The sequence below is a fragment of the Phocoena phocoena genome, chromosome 19, assembly GCF_963924675.1.
Source record: "Phocoena phocoena chromosome 19, mPhoPho1.1, whole genome shotgun sequence".
Taxonomy (NCBI): Eukaryota; Metazoa; Chordata; class Mammalia; order Artiodactyla; family Phocoenidae; genus Phocoena; species Phocoena phocoena.
This window is the reverse complement of record NC_089237.1, coordinates 6,454,350-6,472,797: the sequence shown is the minus strand read 5'-3', so window position 1 is coordinate 6,472,797 and position 18,448 is coordinate 6,454,350. Positions and strand designations below refer to the sequence as shown.

Below are 18,448 nucleotides of genomic sequence, written 5' to 3'. Positions count from 1 at the left end.
GTAGTACACTATATTAACACAGTGAAGGGAAAAGCCCATGTGATCATTTCAATTGATGCAGAAAAAGCATTTAGCAAAATTCAACATCCTTTTATGATAAAGACACTCAACAAACTAGGAATAGAAGGAAACGACTTCAACATTATAAAAGCCATATATAGAAAACCCACAGTGGACATCATACTCAACTGTGAAAGAATGACGGCTTTTCCTCTAAGATTAGGAAGAAGCTAAGGATGCCCACTTGGCTTCTTCTATACAACATGGTGCTGGAAATCCCAGCCAGAGCAATTATGCAAGAAAAAGAAATAGAAGGCATCCAAATTGGGAAGAAAGAAGTAAAATTATTTGTTTGCTGATGATATGATCTTATATGTAGAAAACCCAAAAAGATTCCACAAAAAAAAAACCCTGTTAGAATGAATAAATGAATTTGGCAAAGTAGCAGGGTACAAAATCAACACACAAAAATCAGTTGCATTTCTGTACATTATCAGTTAACAATCTGAAAGGGAAATTATGAAAACAATTCCATTGACAATAGCATCAAAAAGAACAAAATACTTGGGAATTAGCTTAAGCAAGGAGGTGAAAGACTTGTACAATGAGAACTACAAAACATTGCTGAAAGAAATGAAAGAAGACGTAAATAAATGAAAACACATCCCATGTTCATGGATTGGAAGACTTGATGTTGTTAAGATAAAAATACTACCTAAAGTGATCTATAGAGTCAATGCGATTCCTATCGAAATTCCAATGACATTTTTTGCAGAAATAGAAAAACCCATCCAAAAATTCATATGGAATCTCATGGGACCTCCAATAACCAATACAATCTTGACAACGAAGAACAACATTAAAAGACTCACACTTCCTGGTTTCAAACTCACTGTAAAGCCACAGTAATTGAAAGAGAGTGATCCTGGGGACCTCCCTGGTGATGCAGTGGATAAGAATCCGCCTGCCAATGCAGGCAACACGGGTTCGAGCCCTGGTCCGGGAAGATCCCACATGCCGCGGAGCAACTAAGCCCGTGTGCCACAACTACTGAGCCTGTGCTCTAGGGCCCGCGAGCCACAACTACTGAGCCCACGTGCCACAACTACGCCCGTGCTCCACAACAAAAGAAGCCACTGCAATGGGAAGCCCACGCACCGCAGCAAAGAGTAGCCCCCACTCGCTGTAACTAGAGAAAGCCTGTGCACAGCAACGAAGACCCAATGCAGCCAAAAATAAAAAATAAATAAATAGATTTTCAAAAAGAGAGAGTGATCCTGGCATAAAGTCAAACACATAGACCCATGGAATAAAATAGAGTCCAGAAATAAACCCTCACATATATAGTCAAATGATTTTTGACTTGGGGGTCAAGACCATTCAATGGAGAAAGGACAGTCTTTTCAACAAATGGTGTTGGAAAAACTGGATATCTACATGCAAAAGAATTAAGTTGGGGCTTCCCTGGTGGCGCAGTGGTTGAGAGTCCACCTGCCGATGCAGGGGACGCGGGTTTGTACCCCGGTCTGGGAAGATCCCACATGCTGTTAGGCCCGTGAGCCATGGCCGCTGAGCCTGCGCGTCCGGAGCCTGTGCTCCGCGATGGGAGAGGCCACAGCGGTGAGAGGCCCGCGTACCGCAAAAAAAAAAAAAAAAGGATTAAGTTGGTCCCTTACGTAACAGCATATACAAAATTAACTCAAAGTGATCAAAGACCTCAATGTCAGACCTAAAACCATTAAACTCTTAGGAGAAAATATGTGACAAAGTCTCACAACCTTGGCTATGGCAATGATTTCTTGAATATGACCCAAAAAGCACAGGCAACAAAAGAAAAAATGGACAAATTGGACTTCATGAAAATTTTAAAGTTTTGTGCTCTAAAGACACTATCAACAGAGTAAAAAGGCAACCCACAGAATGAGAGAAAATATTTGCAAATCATGTATCTGACAAGGATTAACATCCAGGATACACAGACAACTAAAACTCAACAACTACCAAAAAATCAATTTGAAAATGGGCAAAAGGCTTGAACAGACATTTCTTCGAAGAAGATATACAAATGGCCAATAAGCACATGAAAAGTGCTCAACATCATTAATCACTTGGGAAATGCAGATCAAAATTGCAATGAGATACCACCTCACCTCCATTAGGGTAGCTACTATTAAAAAACAAACAGACAAAAGACAGGAATAAAAACCAAGTGTTGAAAAGGATGTGGAAAAATTGGAAACCCTTGTGCACAGTTGGTGAGAATGTAAAACGGTACATATGCGGCAGTTAAGAGTGTTGCAGTTCCTCAGAAACTAAAAATAGATTATCCTATGATTTAGCAATTTCACTTCTGGGTATATACCCAAAAGAATCGAAAGCCGGGTCTCGAAGAGATACTCGTACACCGTGTTCATAACAGCATTTTTCACGAGAGCTAAAACATAGAAGCACCCCTAGTATCTACTGACAGATGAATGGATTAGCATAATGTGATATGTACATAAATGGAATATTATTCAGCCTTCAAAAGAAAGGATTTTTCTTTTAATTTTTTCTTCTCTCTTAAGATACTTTAAGCTTTATTAATATCTCTCATATTAACAGTAAACCTAAGAGTCCAGAGAAACGCGCCGCTAGTTCGGGAGCCATGGGCAAGACTCTCTTCTCTCTGGGTCTTAGTCTCCTTGTCTGTAAGATGAGGGGCACCCAGCCTGCAGTGCCTTTATATGCTTCTGGCTCTGCATCAGTTCTCCCCACTCCCCAGCAATCCCAGACATTTCCATGGGGCTGTGATTTACAAAGCTATTCGAAGGTACCACCCTACATGAGCCACATCTTTTCCTGGAGTCACATGGGGCTGACCTCCTGCCGTCCACACACAGAGCTAAGACGGGAAAGATGCATCGAGAGCCAGTAGGATGGAAGGTTTCCCACAGGTCCATCCAGAGCCCCATTCCTGGTCATCCTCAATGAAGCCAGCCTGGCTGATGGCACAAGAGGGACAGTCCTGGGGAGCCCAGCTGCCTTGTCGGTCACCATCAAGGGGAGCAGGTGGAGGCAGACGTGGGTGGGGGCTGAGCCCCGGGCCTCCTGTGACCCACACAGCCCTCCAGTTGGCAAGGCTGGAGACACAAGCTTATGTTTTCTTAACCACGCTGTACACTGGCTCCTGCGTCTGGGGCTTCTGGGAGGGAATTCTGTCCGTCTTAGAATCCTGGCTTCGGGGATCAAATACCACTGAGGTGTAGTGAAGGTTTTCACTGGGGAGGCCCTGCAGAGACAGAGACCAGAGGTTCAGGAGAGGCAGGGGAAGCAGGAATCCCCAGCTTAGGGCCTTAGAGAGGTTCCACTGGGGGGGCGGTGGCTCCACCCTCCCCCACTGTCCTGGCCTCTTTCTCTTGCAAGGGCTGGTCTCCAAGATCCTGTCCACCCACCTGCTCCACCCGACCTGGTCAAGACACAGCACAAAGTCTCAGGCCTCAGAGCCGGGGGATTCCCTGGGGTTTACTTTGAGGTCATTAGTCACCAAGTTAGAAAAACAAGGATGTTGTTAGTCTCAGGGCCACGTGTCTGATGCTTAAATCTCCCCCTCATCTTCTCTAACAACTGATCCCTCAGCCTCTGCCTAAACTGTTCCACTAATGGGAGGCTTACGACCCTGGGCCGGGTGGGGTTGGGAGGCAGCCTCTTCCATCATTCTACTTTACAATGGCTGTGGGTTGACCCACAGGGGGTCATCGATAAAAATCTGAAAAGCAGAGTTCATACCAAAGAGATCATAGGACCAAAGCAGTGAGAAATCGCAGTCTTTGACATTGGGTGTATGGTACATGGTCGGTGCCTGATGAATGCTGTGCTTTACTGAGTACTGATTATCACCGGCCATTTCAACAGCTCCTTCGTCTCCCACCCCACCCCCTCACCCCCAGCTACAAGGACAACAACCTTTGGCAAAATCTACACTTGCTCCGTTTTCTACGTGTCCTTGTCCTAGAGAAACAGTGTTGATCCCCTCACTCCCCTCTCTGCCTGCTGCCACCCCACTAGGTGATGCCTCTATCATAGCCCGGGGTCCCTGTGACAGGAGCTGGGCCCTTGCACTCACCAAGTTGCTGTATTCCACCTCCTCCTGTGTGGGTCGAACGGGCTGTTCCGGAAGGGGCCACATCTGCAGCTCTAGATTCTCATAGCAGGGTTCACTCTGCTCAGTATCCTAGGGTGGGCAGGAGGTGTGGGGGCTTGGTGGGTGTCCACAGAGCCCCTCCGTGGTCCAGCCCAGAGTGCCCGCTGTCCTTCCTTCTCTGCAAGCATCTCCCCTTTCCCTCTCTGCTCTGAGCATCCCAGTCTTCCCACTCGGCCTCCCCCTTCCCACACGCTGGTCCTCTCAGGGGAGAATTTGAATGGTCAGGTCAACAGCTGGGCTGGGAGGACTCTCCCTCACTCCACTTTCCCCTGGGGTGGGAAGAGACTGGCTAGAGTTCATGATGACCCAATGACCAGATCTCCCAGGCGTTGTTCATCCCGTTCGGAGTGAGCACCTCGCTCCATCCATGTGTGATCCACACAGACCTCCACTGGCTGATGGGACAGTTCAGGCCCCCAACATCCTCTGTGCTCCCCGCAGCTACCCAGACACTCCTCCTGCAGTAGCCTTTCTTACCTGACTGGGGTTCTGGGGAGGCTGTGGATTCTCACCAGCTAAAGAGACAAGAGAAGAGAAAGGAGGTCGAAGCCCAGCGCAAGGCAGGGATGGGGATCCCTACGGTCCAACCGGAGGAAGGCCTTTCCCTAGAGACTTCAGCCCTGGGGACCTACTGCCTCAGGCCGGTAGCATGGTAGGAACTCAAGGGTTTGTTGAATGGGTGAATTAGTCAACGAGGACATGAATGAATAAACAAATGAGCAGGAAGGACCCAGCGTGGGGAGAGGGGCCAAACAAAGGTAGTTCTCCAAACAGTCACTCATAAAAATGTTCCCCAGGGACTTCCCCTGCAGTCCCCTGGTTAGGACTCCACGCTTCCAATGCAGGGGACTGGGGTCGAGCCCTGGTCGGGGAAGATCCCACATGCCACGGAGCAACTAAGCCCGTGCGCCACAACTACTGAGCCTGTGCACTAGAGTCCGTGAGCCACAACTAATGAAGCCTGCACGCGTAGAGCCCGTGCGCCGCAGCAAGAGAAGCCACCGCAGTGAGAAGCTGGCGCACCGCAAGGAGGAGTAGCCCCAGTTCACCGCAGCTAGAGAGAGCCCGCGCACAGCAACAAAGACCCAACGCAGCCAAAAAAAAAAAAATTTATGGTACATATTTTTTTACCGCAATTAAAAAAGAATGCAGATCTGCAGGCCCCACTGCTGATGTACTAAATTATCAACGGTGAGGATGAAGTCCAGCTATCTGTGTTTTAGCAAAGCCCTAAATTTGTTTAAATAAAATAATAAAATAAAAGGCAGTGTCCTTGGGCTTCCCTGGTGGCGCAGAGGTTGAGAGTCCGCCTGCCGATGCAGGGGACGCAGGTTCGTGCCCCAATCCGGGAAGATCCCACGTGCCGCGGAGCGGCTGGGCCCGTGAGCCATGGCCGCTGAGCCTGCGCGTCCGGAGCCTGTGCTCCGCAACGGAAAAAGGCAGTGTTCTTGTGGAGACCTAGAGCCACATCAAACTATACAAAGTCACAAGGGTCATCTGCTCTGACCCCTGGCCTGGGCGTCCACCCCTCCCAGACACGAGGCCCTGTCAGCTCTGAGGGATCGCAGCTCAGGTCACACAACCTTTTGTTTCTGGCTCCTGCAGCGTGGCTCTGCAGGTGTCCTGCCTCCGAGCAAAGCTCTGTGCACCCCTGGCCCTTTCATCCTGGAGCCCCAGGAGCCGATGGGGACAGGTGATGCACACACAGCCAGAATGTCCTATAGGTCGAGGCGCACCGCCAGGCAACTCCAGAGCCCAGTCCACTAAACGCTGCGGGGGGACACTGTCCAGCCTCAGGGAGGGAGCCCCAAAGTCAAAGGTGAGATACCCACCTTCAGGAGACACAAGGGCACGTATGACAGAAGTGTTTGCTAAGCCCCATCAGTTGACTCAGCAGAACATGCAACCAGGGGCTCTGAGATATGAACACATTTTGTTCCAAATGCTGCAGGCGGGTGCCCCACTACCCTCCGTCCCTTCAGCTGAGATGGGTGATTTGATGATAAGGAGGAAGGGGGCTGGTGAGGAAGGGATGGGAGTCCATTCCTGGGGAGGGAAGTTGGCATTGAAAGAGTTGGGTGGCAGCCAGCTGGACGGGAAGCACCCTGAAGGTGGAGCCAGTCTACCCTGGTCATGACAGTGTCCCCAAGAGCCCGGTACAGGCCCTTGTGCACAATAGGTGCTCAGGACAGCTTTGCTGTGTGAATGAATGAATGAACAAGAGTGGGCTGAGGGGTGGTAGGGCAGGCAACAGGCTGAGGCGGGAGGGGCAAGGACACTGGGTAAACAACCCCAGATGCAGCCAGGAGACAGGAGCTGCGACGCAAAGCAGGGGAGGGACAGTCAGGCTACATGAACAGAAAACCTTTCTCGTGTTGAACAAAGATCACGTAACAAGGTGTGATCCACCCGCACAAGTCAACTCTGAGTCAGGGATTTTCGGAAGAACATTGTTAGCAGGGAAAATCATACAATATGTTAAGGTTTAAAAGTGGAATTACAGGGCTTCCCTGGTGGCGCAGTGGTTGAGAGTCCGCCTGCCGATGCAGGGGATGTGGGTTTGTGCCCCGGTCGGGAGGATCCCACATGCCGTGGAGCGGCTGGGCCCGTGAGTCATGGCCGCTGAGCCTGCGCGTCCGGAGCCTGTGCTCCGCAACGGGAGAGGCCACAACAGTGAGAGGCCTGTGTACCGCAAAAAAAAAAAAAAAAAAAAAAAGTGGAATTACAGTATGATGCAAACATTTTAAGAAGTCAGATGTGCAAAAGGGACTGCAAGGACGTGACTCAAATGCCCGTGGTTGGTTTTCTCTAGGTGGTGCGAGCTTCCGTTTTTATTTACTAGGGTGAATTTATTTCCTTCTTTGTGCTTTACTTACTTTTCCAATTTTCTACAGTGATCATGCATCCCTTTTTTAAGCGGGGGGGGGGGGGGGGAGCGGGGCGGTGCTTTTTAGGTGAAAGGGCACTGTGGAGATGGCTGGGACCCACAGATCTGAGGCAATCCAGGCTGGGAAAATCCCCATGTGGTAAGCAGTATGGGTTGAAGTTTAGGGGGAGGGTTCCCAAAAATGATATGCGAGCAGCAGATGGGGAAGAGGAAGTGGTTTTCTTTCCATCCACCATGGATACATATGCTGAGGCTGATTTCTCTCCTAAAGGCCTGAGCTGTGCTGGGGGGAGAGGCTGAACCCCACGGGGATGTTGGAGGTGGGAGAGTAATGCAGGGTCCCCTCTACCCGGCCCCCAGAAAGTACCAACTCCCAGTTAGCACTGCAGCTATGGAGCAGAGCAAGCTTGAAAGGCTCAGCATTGGTAACTACGCACGAACATCCCCCCAGAACCCTGTGCGCATGGAATCAAGAACCGTCAGCACGGTAAGAAAACTTAAGGCTCACGTTCCATCTCGGGCAGAAACCGGCTGTCCTCCAGGGGACAGCTGGGCCTCCAGCCAGCAACAGGACCACAGCTTCACCGGTTCCTCTGTTCTTCTGTTTATTTAAATTTGCTCAACTGTTTATTGAGCACCTACTTACTGAGCACTGGACAGGATGCTGGGTGCACCCTACGTTCTCTCTTTTAATCTGAGCTCAGAGAAGAGTGACTGGAGCTTCCTGGGGTGCCCAACGTGACGATATTAAATAATACATTCATTCAACAAATACTGTACTTTCTCGAGTCAGGGTCCCTGATCTTAAGGAGTCGCACGGGCTGGTGGGCAGGTGGGCATGGAAGCAGGTGTGACAATCTGGTGTGAAAAGGGCTATCGTGGTGGAAGAACCGAGGTCCACCCGGAAAGGGCCTCTAAGCTGCTCTTGGGGGGCCAAGAAAAGTCCCAGAGGAAAGGAAATCTGAGAGCAGAGCTTAGGGCCCAGCAGGAGTGAGCCACAGAGAGGCAGGGGGGCACCCCAGGCGCCCAGAGCAAACGCAGAAGTTGGGAAACAGCTGCCTTCCAGCTGTTCCAGAATGTAAGGACGGGCAGGTTGCAGAGGGCCTTCAGTGTCCCGTGGGGACCTGGACTTTGGAGAGTGTGGGAGGTCACAGAAGGGTTTAGACAGAAGAGGGACACTGCTTCACAAGCACCCACCCCAGGCCCCGCTGTGGGAAACGCCTCTTTTCGGGGAGCCATCTCCCACAGCCTGGATCTGCCATGCCAGGACACCGCCTCTGGGGTCTGCCCTCTAGGGTCACCCAGGATATGTGGTGTCAGGGGATGCATCTGAAGACCATTCTGGGAACCAGGACACAGAGCCTCAGATGCCAGAGGCTGTGGGCGGGGCCTGCCTACCCCGGGGCGGCAGGTGTAAGGAACTCACTCACATTTGATCCGTCTCTGAACCATTCTCCAGGCCAGCAGTGAGATGCCCCCCAACAGAAGCAGCAGAAGTGCTAACAAGGCCAGCAGCACTTGGAGCCTGAGGGGAGAGAGGGTGAGGTGGGGCATCACGCCTTCCCTCTCTTGTTCAATAGATAGATAAGGTCCCATTGAAAAAATGTAGATGGTATAAGGTCTCCTTTCTACACATCCCCCATCTACCTAAATCCCCCCCCCACACACACACAGTATACCTAAGAACCTTCCAGAGGCTCTTTATTCAGATACAAGAAAATACGAATGTACATTATTTTTACATATGTCCTTTTTTCACACAAAAGAGGCAGGGTATAAACACTAGTTTTTGGTTTTTTTTTTGTGGTACGTGGGCCTCTCACTGTCGTGGCCTCTCCCGTCGTTGCGGAGCACAGGCTCCGGACGCGCAGGCTCAGCGGCCACGGCTCACGGGCCCAGCCGCTCCGCGGCATGTGGGATCTTCCCGGACCGGGGCACGAACCTGTGTCCCCTGCATCGGCAGGCGGACTCTCAATCGCTGCGCCCCAAGGGAAGCCCTAAACACTAGTTTTTTTACTTAACAATGCATCTTGGAGAGCTTTCCATGTCAGTACATGAAGAAGTCCTTCGGGGTGTTTGTTTTGTTTTGTTTTGTTTTACAGCCGCATAGGATTCCATTGCATGGACGGACCATAAATTATTTAACTCTTCCCTCTCTATGGGCATTTCTCCCAGTCTATTGCAATTACAAACATGGCTGCAAAAACTCACCTTGTAACTATACCATTTCACACTTGGCCAAGCAGCAGCTGAATTCCTGGGACGCTGACATAACTTGGGGTTTCTGGTCCCTCACTTGCTCGGGCCCCTTCTTTAATGCCTTGTTTGCATCCATAATGTTCTAGTCTTTTCTTAAAGATGCACTTCCCCGCCCCCTGTAAATTGTATAGGCCTCAGCCATACAAAACCCAGCTCTGTCCCCCAGGTGTGCATCCACAGAGCCAGGTGGCATATTTGGGGGCTGAATTTCACCTTGCCTGTTATTAGGATTGTGACTTGGGTTGTCAGGAAGCCAGTGGAGGGGCCTTGGGGGTGTCATGTAATAAAGAACCTGACTGGCCTTTGCCCCTGGCTCCTGGAAGGAAGACTCTAAATCCTTGGGATTTTCCTAGTAATAGGAGTACGTTTGTTATTCACGAGCCCCTTAGATCTGCCTGAGTTCTTGCTGAGAGATGGCATGACCCAGGATGGAAGCTGGTCACCACGTAATCAGAGATTTGGGGCTCTGAGCCAGCCTGACCTTCAGGGAAGTGAAGGGGGGCCGGGGATTGCAGTCAGTCATGTGGAAAATGATTCAATCAGTCAGGCCCGTGTCATGAAACCCAAATAAAAACGATGAACACTGAGGCTTGGAGGAACTTCCTGGCCGGTGAACACATCAATGTCCTGGGAGGGCGATGCCCCCTGACCCCACTGGGAAAGGGCACGGAAACTCTGCATCCAGGATCCTCCCAGACCTCGCCCTGGGTGTCCCTCCATTGGCTGGTCCTGACATTTATCCTTTATGATAAAACTGTAAGTACAGCACTTCCCATGGGAACCCCCAAATTTGTATCCAATTGATCAGAAATGTGATGACCTGGGGAATCCCCAACATGCTCTGGCATTTCTGAAGTCAGGCCGTCTTACGGCACTGAGCCCTAGGAGTCTCGTGGGACGCTGGGGTCTGTGCTAATTCCAGGTGGTCAGTGCCAGAATCACCTTGCAGGGCACCAGGTGGTGTCAGAATAGAGAGCCTGTGAACCCCAGAAATGGTTTCTGACAGTATGTATTTTCTGGGGAGAGAATCTATAAATGTTGTCAGATTCTCCTGGGGTTTCTGGCCTCCCACCCCACAAAAAAAAGGATCGAGAATCTCGAATTTAGAAGAAAGAATCTAAGACTTTGGAATCTCACAAACTTGGCTTGGGAGCCTAGCCTGCCTCTGTGGCTGCATGACCCAGCCAATCACTTAACCTCTCAGAGCCTTGGTTTACTGGTCTGTAAAATGAGGGTGATAATGGTAAAGGTTGTGAGTAACAAGTGCGGACATTCAGGTGAGGCATTTAGTACGAGCCTGGTAGGATATCATCAGCTCTCATTAAATTTACTTTCCGGGCTTCCCTGGTGGCGCAGTGGTTGGGAGTCCGCCTGCCGATGCAGGGGACACGGGTTCGTGCCCCGGTCCGGGAAGATCCCACATGCCGTGGAGCGGCTGGGCCCGTGAGCCATGGCTGCTGAGCCTGCGCGTCCGGAGCCTGTGCTCCGCAACGGGAGAGGCCACAACAGTGAGAGGCCCGTGTACCGCAAAAAAAAAAAAAAAAATTTACTTTCCCTCCAGCCACCCCCCAGCTTCCTTCCGGCCTGAGCCCTCTCTCAGAGCCCAAGGCAGGTTCACCCTGACCCCTACAACCCAAGCTAGGAGATGCAGACCGGCTTCCAGCCTGGATGCAAAGAGAGCCAGAGGTCCCCAGCCAAAGGGATGGGGCTCCCAGCCCCAAATGGACAAGAGGAAGCCCACCTCCAAGACATGGGGACTCAGGTGCCTTACCCCCACCCCTGCATGGCTTCCTCCTCGTTGCTGGCGCTGTAGGTGGGATGTGCCATGGCCAGGGCGGTGAATGACATTGTTGAAATACTGATTGTGATTGTCGAGGTCTCGGCCACAGCAGTAGGGTGGGTTGGCACTGGTGCTGGTGCTGAAACACAAATCAGACCCAGGGAATGCTCTCTGACGCTCCCACCACTCGCCAATACCTTCTTTGTTTGATTTCACACGAAATGCTCACTCAGGAAGAGGGCAGGATGGAGGACCCTGCAGCCAAAGTCTCCCCAGGACCCTCCCGGGGCTGAGTGAGCATTTCCTAACAGGACGCAGGTCCCCAACAGCCCCGATTCCATCCTGTTGATGAGGTCAGGGTCCTCCGGAGGGCCCACAATCACTCCCACTGCCAGGCTCGTTCTCCCCCCACCCCAAGTCACAGCCACACGCTGCCTGCCAGAGACGGCTGTCTGGACTGCAGATCTTGTTAGCACCCCCGCTGCACTGGGCACCCGGCCACCACCCCCTCTCCACTCAGCTCCCACCCCCAGCACGCCCTCCTCTCTCCTTTGCACGCTCACTCTCTCAGCCTCCCCTTTCCCTGACAGGCACCTTCCCATCGCTCAAGACTGAGGAGAGGTGCCAGCGCCCTGACTCTCTCCCTCTCTCTCTCTCTCTCTCTCTCTCTCTCTCTCTCTCACACACACACACACACACGCACGCACGCACACACACACACAGTTTGGTCTCTGATCAGATTTCTACCTTGGCTAATCCAACCTGACACTCTTTAGGTAACCCTGTTGCTGGTACAGGGGGAAGGGGTGTGCACGGCTCACCTGGGGACACAGACACCACAACCTGGACGGTGGGGTCAAGTGAAAATGGTACCGTGATCCCACACTCGTACGTTCCTGCTTGGTCCTCCCTGAGGCTCTCCAAGGTCACTGTGAAGGTGAGGTTTGCAGGATGGTCTCTGATGGACACGTGGCCCCGCATTACTTCTCTCTCTGGCTCTTTGGTCTCCACAGTCTTCCACGGTAACAAACATGGGGCTTTGCACCAGTATTTGCTATTGTCTTTGTATTTCTCCGCGTACCGACACTCCACGCTCAAGGATCCCCCCACAACGCCTGTCACTCTGCTGGGGCCCCTCAGGGACAAACAGCCTGGAAAACACAACCGAGTCTGGCTGTTCACTAGGTGGGCTTGGGTCAGGGGCACGCTGGGGTCACCCCCCAGTGTTCCCCCATCTCATGCCAGCCACCTCCCATCAGCCAGAGAGTCCTTCCCCGTCCACGCTGTCACCCCTAAGATTTGATCACAGCAGCTCCTTCCTCCAGATCCCAATCTCCTTTCCTCTGCCCTTCCCACCCCTCACCAACCAGACACCTCCCACTTCCGAACTTATCTGGACAATAAGAGCTCGCCTCCAAGCACCCGGCTTTTCCTGAGGGACAGCATCTCGCCCTGAGGCCTGAAGAAGCCCTCACAGCAATCTGTTCCCACCGAGGGAATATGCACCAAGGCCAAGAAAGGGCTGCCAAATAGTGCACAAAAGAAGACTGGATACACTTGGTAAACTTTGTGGATTAAAAAAAACACCGGGCTTCCCTGGTGGCGCAGTGGTTGAGAGTCCGCCTGCCGATGCGGGGGACGCGGGTTCGTGCCCCGGTCTGGGAAGATCCCACATGCTGCGGAGCGGCTGCGCCCATGAGCCATGGCCGCTGAGCCTGTGCGTCCGGACCCTGTGCTCCGCAGCGGGAGAGGCCCGCGTACCGCAAAAAAAAAAACAAAAAAAAAACAAAAACAACAATCCTTCACACACACAGGAAGTTTACTGATGAAAGCCTACATTTCATCCTGGGTCTTACTTCCGTTTGCGCAGCTCCTGTAGACTTAATTTTCAAGGGAAGCTAGTGTTTGTTTGTTCTTTTTTTTGGAACCTCGTGTTTTGTTTCTAAGATTTTACGTCTGCCATTTTCCCAGAGAGTCCTCAGCTAAGGGGAGTTGGGGGACGAAGACGATGCATGTGACGTTAATGCTAGCCACCAAGCCGAGGACACGCCCCCCTCCCTGATGCTTTTGGGTACCACTCCTCACACCCCTGTAATTCTGTGATCAGGCCCCCAGAGTGGTGGGGGAGGGGTGGCTTGCTCTCTTTCGCTAGAGTTAGAACTCTTTAATTTCACTTGCTTTTTCAGGTTCTTAAATCACATGAAGACGCTGGAATGTAAACTCCAGGGGCCTCCTTCTTATATCTTCAATGTCTACAAGTGCCCGACATATAGTAGGCCCTCAACAAACACTTGGGTGTGAGCACATCTCCCACCCCATGCAGCTCTCAGTCCACAGGTGTCCAAAGCTGACTGCAAACTCCCATCCTCCTACTCCCGGGTGCCCATCAGGACGTCCTCTCCTGGCCTGGGTGGCAGACGCCCTTCAGAGAAACCTTTCCTAGCCCCGTCACAGGTGTGATGTTTCCTGAGATGCTCTGCAGCCATGGCCATGGTGAAGTGGAAAGGGCAGCAGAAGAATCTGGGTTTTGTCGGTACTATGACATATCTGCTGTGTGTTCTGGTGGCAAGTAACTTAACCTCTCTGAGCTTCAGATGCCTAATCTGCTATGTGGTGATGATCGGTAAGCCTCACATGACATTTGGGGGCGTTGAATGAGACAATGGGTGTAAAATGCCTGGCAAATAATATTAGGTTGAACCATACGAAATTGCTGACATTCTACTATTTTTGATGAAGAAAAAAGGAATTTCAGAAAATTCAGTCTAATAAAAATAGATAATCCTCTGTCCAGCTGAATGAAGACACGAAAAGATAAAATAATCACAGAGACAGAGAAAATTAAAAGAATCAGAGACGGTCCTTTGCAGAAATTCTCTACAGATAAATGTGTAAATCTGGATGAATGTGTGATTTTCTAGAGAAACAAAAATCAGTAAAATTGACACATACCAAGTGCTTAATAGATAAATGTCTATCCCAGACCTTCCTTCACGTAAGATGCTGCCCCTGGCCCCCACATCCAGACTCGATTCCCTGCCTCTCCTTCACTGTGAATTGTCACCTTTCTCTGCCTGGCTCTCAGCTCCCCTCCCTGGTCTGGGTCACCCCATCACCCCCACCCACAGTACCCAACCATCTATCTCCATGGTCTACCTTCCCTTTGCTCTACCTCTCCGTCTCTCTTTGTTTCTCTCCCTGTGTCTCTGTCTCTCTGTTTGTCCTTCTCTCTCTCCATCTGTCTCCCTCACTGTCTCTTTTTTTCTGTCTCTGTCTGTTTGTCTGTCTCTCTGTGGGTCTCTGTCCCTGTCTCTCATTATCTCTCTCTCCCTGTCTGTCTGTCCCTCTCTGTCTATCTGTCTGTCTCTATCTCTTCTAACAGGATGCTCCTTTTTGTCCTAATGTTTTACTTTAGAAGCGCAAAGTCTCATCCCATTAAATCCCAGATAAACGAGTGAATCATCCAGCGCAAGAAGTCGAGAGAGGAACGCATGCATACGCACCCAACCCAGGAGAAAAGAGTAAAGCCAGAGCAGAAGTTAGTAAATTAGGAAAAGAAAAACCATGGAACTAGTACATACACCGAAAAGCTGATTTTTCTTTTGGGAGAAACAAACAACAAAATAGACATTCTGGTGAGTAGCTAGATCAAGAAAAAAAGGAGAAGACACGCATACACAATTAAAAAGAAAATAGCCTGGGGTAATTTGCAAGTCTCTACAAAAACACTTGTAAACTTGGGCAAAACTGGTGATTTTCTAGGAAAGTATAAATCACCAGTATTAGCCCAGAAAAGATTTTTTTTAATGTAGACCAATACTGGTAAGTGTTATCAAGGGGTCCTTTCCCAATGATAACTATGTGAGGTGATGTAATTATTTCACAGTGTATACGGGTATCAAAACATCACCGTGATTATACACCATAAATATACACAAGCTTTATTCGTTAATTATACTTCAGTAAAGCTGGGGGGAAAGAAAAAAAGAAGAAGTTCCTTTTTCTTTCCTTTCCAAAAAAAGAGGAGCGAAACCCAGACAGTTCCACAAGTTAGTTCTCTCAAAACCTTCAAGGACCAAATAATCCCAATTTTATTTAAACATTTGCAGAGGATAAAGAAACAGGGAAACCTCCCTAATTCTTATCATGAAGTCCGTATAATACATCAAGACTAAAATCCAGCCAAATATCTTAATATAATTCGCCGCTTGAATAGTTCAAAGGAGAAAAAATTACAGGCATACTTAGACAATATTGCAGGTTTGGTTCCAGACCACCGTAGTAAAGCGAATATCACAATAAAGCAAGTCACGTGAAGTTTTTGGTTTATAAAAGTTATGTTTACACTATACTATGGTCTAGTATTTGTGCAATAATATTATATCTTAAAAAAAACAACGTACAGGGCTTCCCTGGTGGCACAGTGGTTGAGAGTCCACCTGCCGATGCAGGGGACGCGGGTTCATGCCCCGGTCCGGGAAGATCCCACATGCCACGGAGCGGCTGGGCCCGTGAGCCATGGCCGCTGAGCCTGCACGTCCGGAGCCTGTGCTCCGCAACAGGAGAGGCCACAACAGTGAGAGACCCGCATACCACAAAAAAAAAAAAAAAAAAAAAAAAAAAAAATGTACATACCTTAATTAAGAAATACTTCGCTAAAAAATGCTACCCATTATCTGAGCCTTCAGTCACTTGTCATCTTTTTTGCTGGTGGAGGGTTTGAAATATTGCAAGAATTACCAAAATGTGACAGAGACACGTAGCGGGCAAAAGCTGTTGGAAAAATGGAGCCAATAGACTTGCTTGATGCAGGTTTTGCCACAAACATTCAATTTGTAAAAATAATACAAATAAACACACCAAAACAAACCAAAAGACCCCCCCGCAGTATCAATGGAACGCGATAAGGCGTGGCCTGTCATCATCTCTATAGATAATGAAAAGGCGAACGACACCTGATGCTGCTGTTTTTAAGAACACAGGGGATGCCTTCTTTACACTTAACAGAAACTCTGGACACCGGCCCAGTCAGGGACAAGGCAGGCATGACTGCTGCCGCCTCTCTCCTGGGCATCATTCTGGCCAAACCAGCCCGTGATCAATGAGGGAGGAAACCAGAGGAACAGCGAACCCACCATGTAGGCAGATCCCGCGAACACCCTAGAGGGTCAGTAGAAGAATGAGTGGTGGGACTTCCCTGGTGGGGAAGTTAAGACTCCCCACTCCCAATGCAGAGGGCCCAGGTTTGATCCCTGATCAGGGAACTAGATCCCACATGTATGTTGCAACTAAGAGTTTGCATGCCGCAACTAAGGAGCCGGTGACCGCAACTAAGGAGTCCACCGGCCGCAACTAAGACACAGCACAACCAAATAAATAAATATTTTTAAAAAAATGAGTGGTGAGAGGATGACCAGTTTCAAAATTAATACACAAAAACTCACAGCTTTCCTATCGACAACTAGTTGGCAAATAGAATTGAAGAAAACATCAATTTATAAGCAAAACGACCCCCAAATTTAAAATGCCAGGAATAAACCTAGCAAGACTGCAGGAGCAATCTGAGGAGAGCCCTGAAAGCTCCTGGAGGCTTAGGAGAGAAATAAGTGCAAGGACACCCTCTTCCGCCCGGAGCAAGCCTCCCCCTTCGGTCCCACAGCTGCTCTGCCCCACTCTCCCCATGGATGGAAGTCCCATCTCCCTTTCTTGGAGACCACTGGCCCCCTAGTCCTCAGGCCCCTGCCCCTCGAGCCGCCCTGGACAGTCATTCACCTCCATGACCCTGAGACGAAGGCCTGCCCCTGCCCGGTCCCCAAACTTCCTCCACCCCCTGGGACCCGTGAACCACAGGGCGCCTTCTGACAGTAAACACGTCCCTGGGTGCGCTTGGTGGTCACTCTGCCACTCACTCTGGTGTGTAATAATTCATCCCCAAACCTTCTGCAAAGCCCCTCCTCTGGGCCCACATCTTTGCCCCACTGTGGCTCATCTAAGGCCAGATGGATGCTGAAGGGGAGACAGACCCTCAGCCCTACCCCTCCGAGGATGTGTGTCTTATGCGGTGGACAGAGGGCATCCCATCCTGAGTCTCCTGACACCTCCCCTGCAGCTCTCGCGTTCGCACCCTCCCTCCGCCCCTGCCCCCCACCCCCCCACCGCAGCCCCTCACCTGGGACCCAGAGAAGCAGCAGAGCCAGGGGCAGCCACATGGCCTGGTACCACCAGGCCATCTCTCCAGCACAGATGTCGTGTGCAACAGCGCCAGGCCACAGCTGGCCCCAAGGCTTCAGTCCCCGCTCGAGGAGGAGTGTCAGGCCTCCAGGCTCCCACTTCTGCTTTTCTTCGTGCTTCGCTGCTTCCTCGTTCAGCTTCTTTTCAGTTCTGTTCCTGGAGCTGCTGAAAAGATGGAGGTCTTCGCTGAGGGAGAAAGGCGACCACCGGGGCCTGAGACGCCCCGGCCGTGTTACAGGTTCTGTACGTATTTCCAGTAAAGAGACCCTCCCCAGTCCCACAGCTCACCTCCTCTTCCCTCCCGCCCCCCAAACCACAGTGTCAAGGTCCCTCCTAATCCAGCCAGTAACTCCCTCAGTTTCCCCGTAGTCGGGGTGGTCAGGGTGAGCGCCCTGGGGGAGGAGCAAGGGCCCTGGACAGCACCCACAGAGCAACTGCCCTGGGGACCAGCACTTCCAGGAACACCCCCGGCTCAAGGCCTGGACCTCCAAGTTGGCACGATGACCCCAGAGTCCCTGAATGATTGCTCGTCTTGGACACATGTCCTCCACTTGGCCTGAAGATCCTCGGGCTGTGACCTTCCTTCCCATGCAGTTCCCACTGGACCCAGCTCAGGGCTGAGTACAGAGCAGGTCTCAGCAAGCCTGCAGGGACCCCTCCTTTGGGGATCTCAGACTCTAAATATACACACACATGTTCCTCGTGACAAGTGCTCGCACAGAATGGCCACACGAGCATAGGAAACTAGTCCTAAAGCGCGAGAGGGCTAATGTGTCACCTGAGGGCTTGCAGACAGCAACTCCGAATGCCGCCATCCGGAGTCCCTAGAATGCCCTTCCCTTCCTGCTCTGGCTCTAAAGTTTCCAGAAATGTATACCTTTCAGTTCAACCACCAAAAGTCATTGCCAAGGTCTTGAATGTCAAGGTTAAGGGGCAGATGCACCGGACTGAGAAGAAGCAGGAAGCTAGGCTGTGGCTTGTCCACGTACCGCTGGCGTGACCTTGACCAAAACCTGTGACTCCTGTAAAATGTTAATAATAATAGCTAGGGGCTTCCCTGGTGGCGCATGCCGATGCAGGGACACGGGTTCGAGCCCTGGTCCGGGAA

The 18,448-nt window shown here is 50.8% G+C and overlaps 1 protein-coding gene across 1 annotated transcript; it reads right to left on the bottom strand.

The window, feature by feature from the left end:
* Positions 1-3,136: 3,136 nt before the first annotated feature.
* LOC136138644 (CMRF35-like molecule 8) lies at positions 3,137-17,339 on the bottom strand. Its single transcript, XM_065897437.1, has 7 exons — positions 17,279-17,339; positions 11,931-12,260; positions 11,101-11,242; positions 8,501-8,595; positions 4,661-4,698; positions 4,106-4,213; positions 3,137-3,271 (listed from the first exon to the last, which is right to left on the bottom strand). The coding sequence occupies exons 1-7, from the start codon at positions 17,337-17,339 to the stop codon at positions 3,137-3,139; spliced, it is 909 nt and encodes a 302-aa protein (XP_065753509.1).
* Positions 17,340-18,448: the final 1,109 nt, after the last annotated feature.

Bases quoted from the DNA above. Each gene is read 5' to 3' on its own strand.
- LOC136138644 (XM_065897437.1), bottom strand. From the start codon at position 17,339: ATGGCCTGGTGGTACCAGGCCATGTGGCTGCCCCTGGCTCTGCTGCTT. The intron at 12,261-17,278 runs GTGAGGGGCTGC...TGTGTTTTCCAG, and splicing joins GCTGCTTCTCTGGGTCCCAG to GCTGTTTGTCCCTGAGGGGC. The intron at 4,214-4,660 runs GTAAGAAAGGCT...TGCCCACCCTAG, and splicing joins CTCCCCAGAACCCCAGTCAG to GATACTGAGCAGAGTGAACC.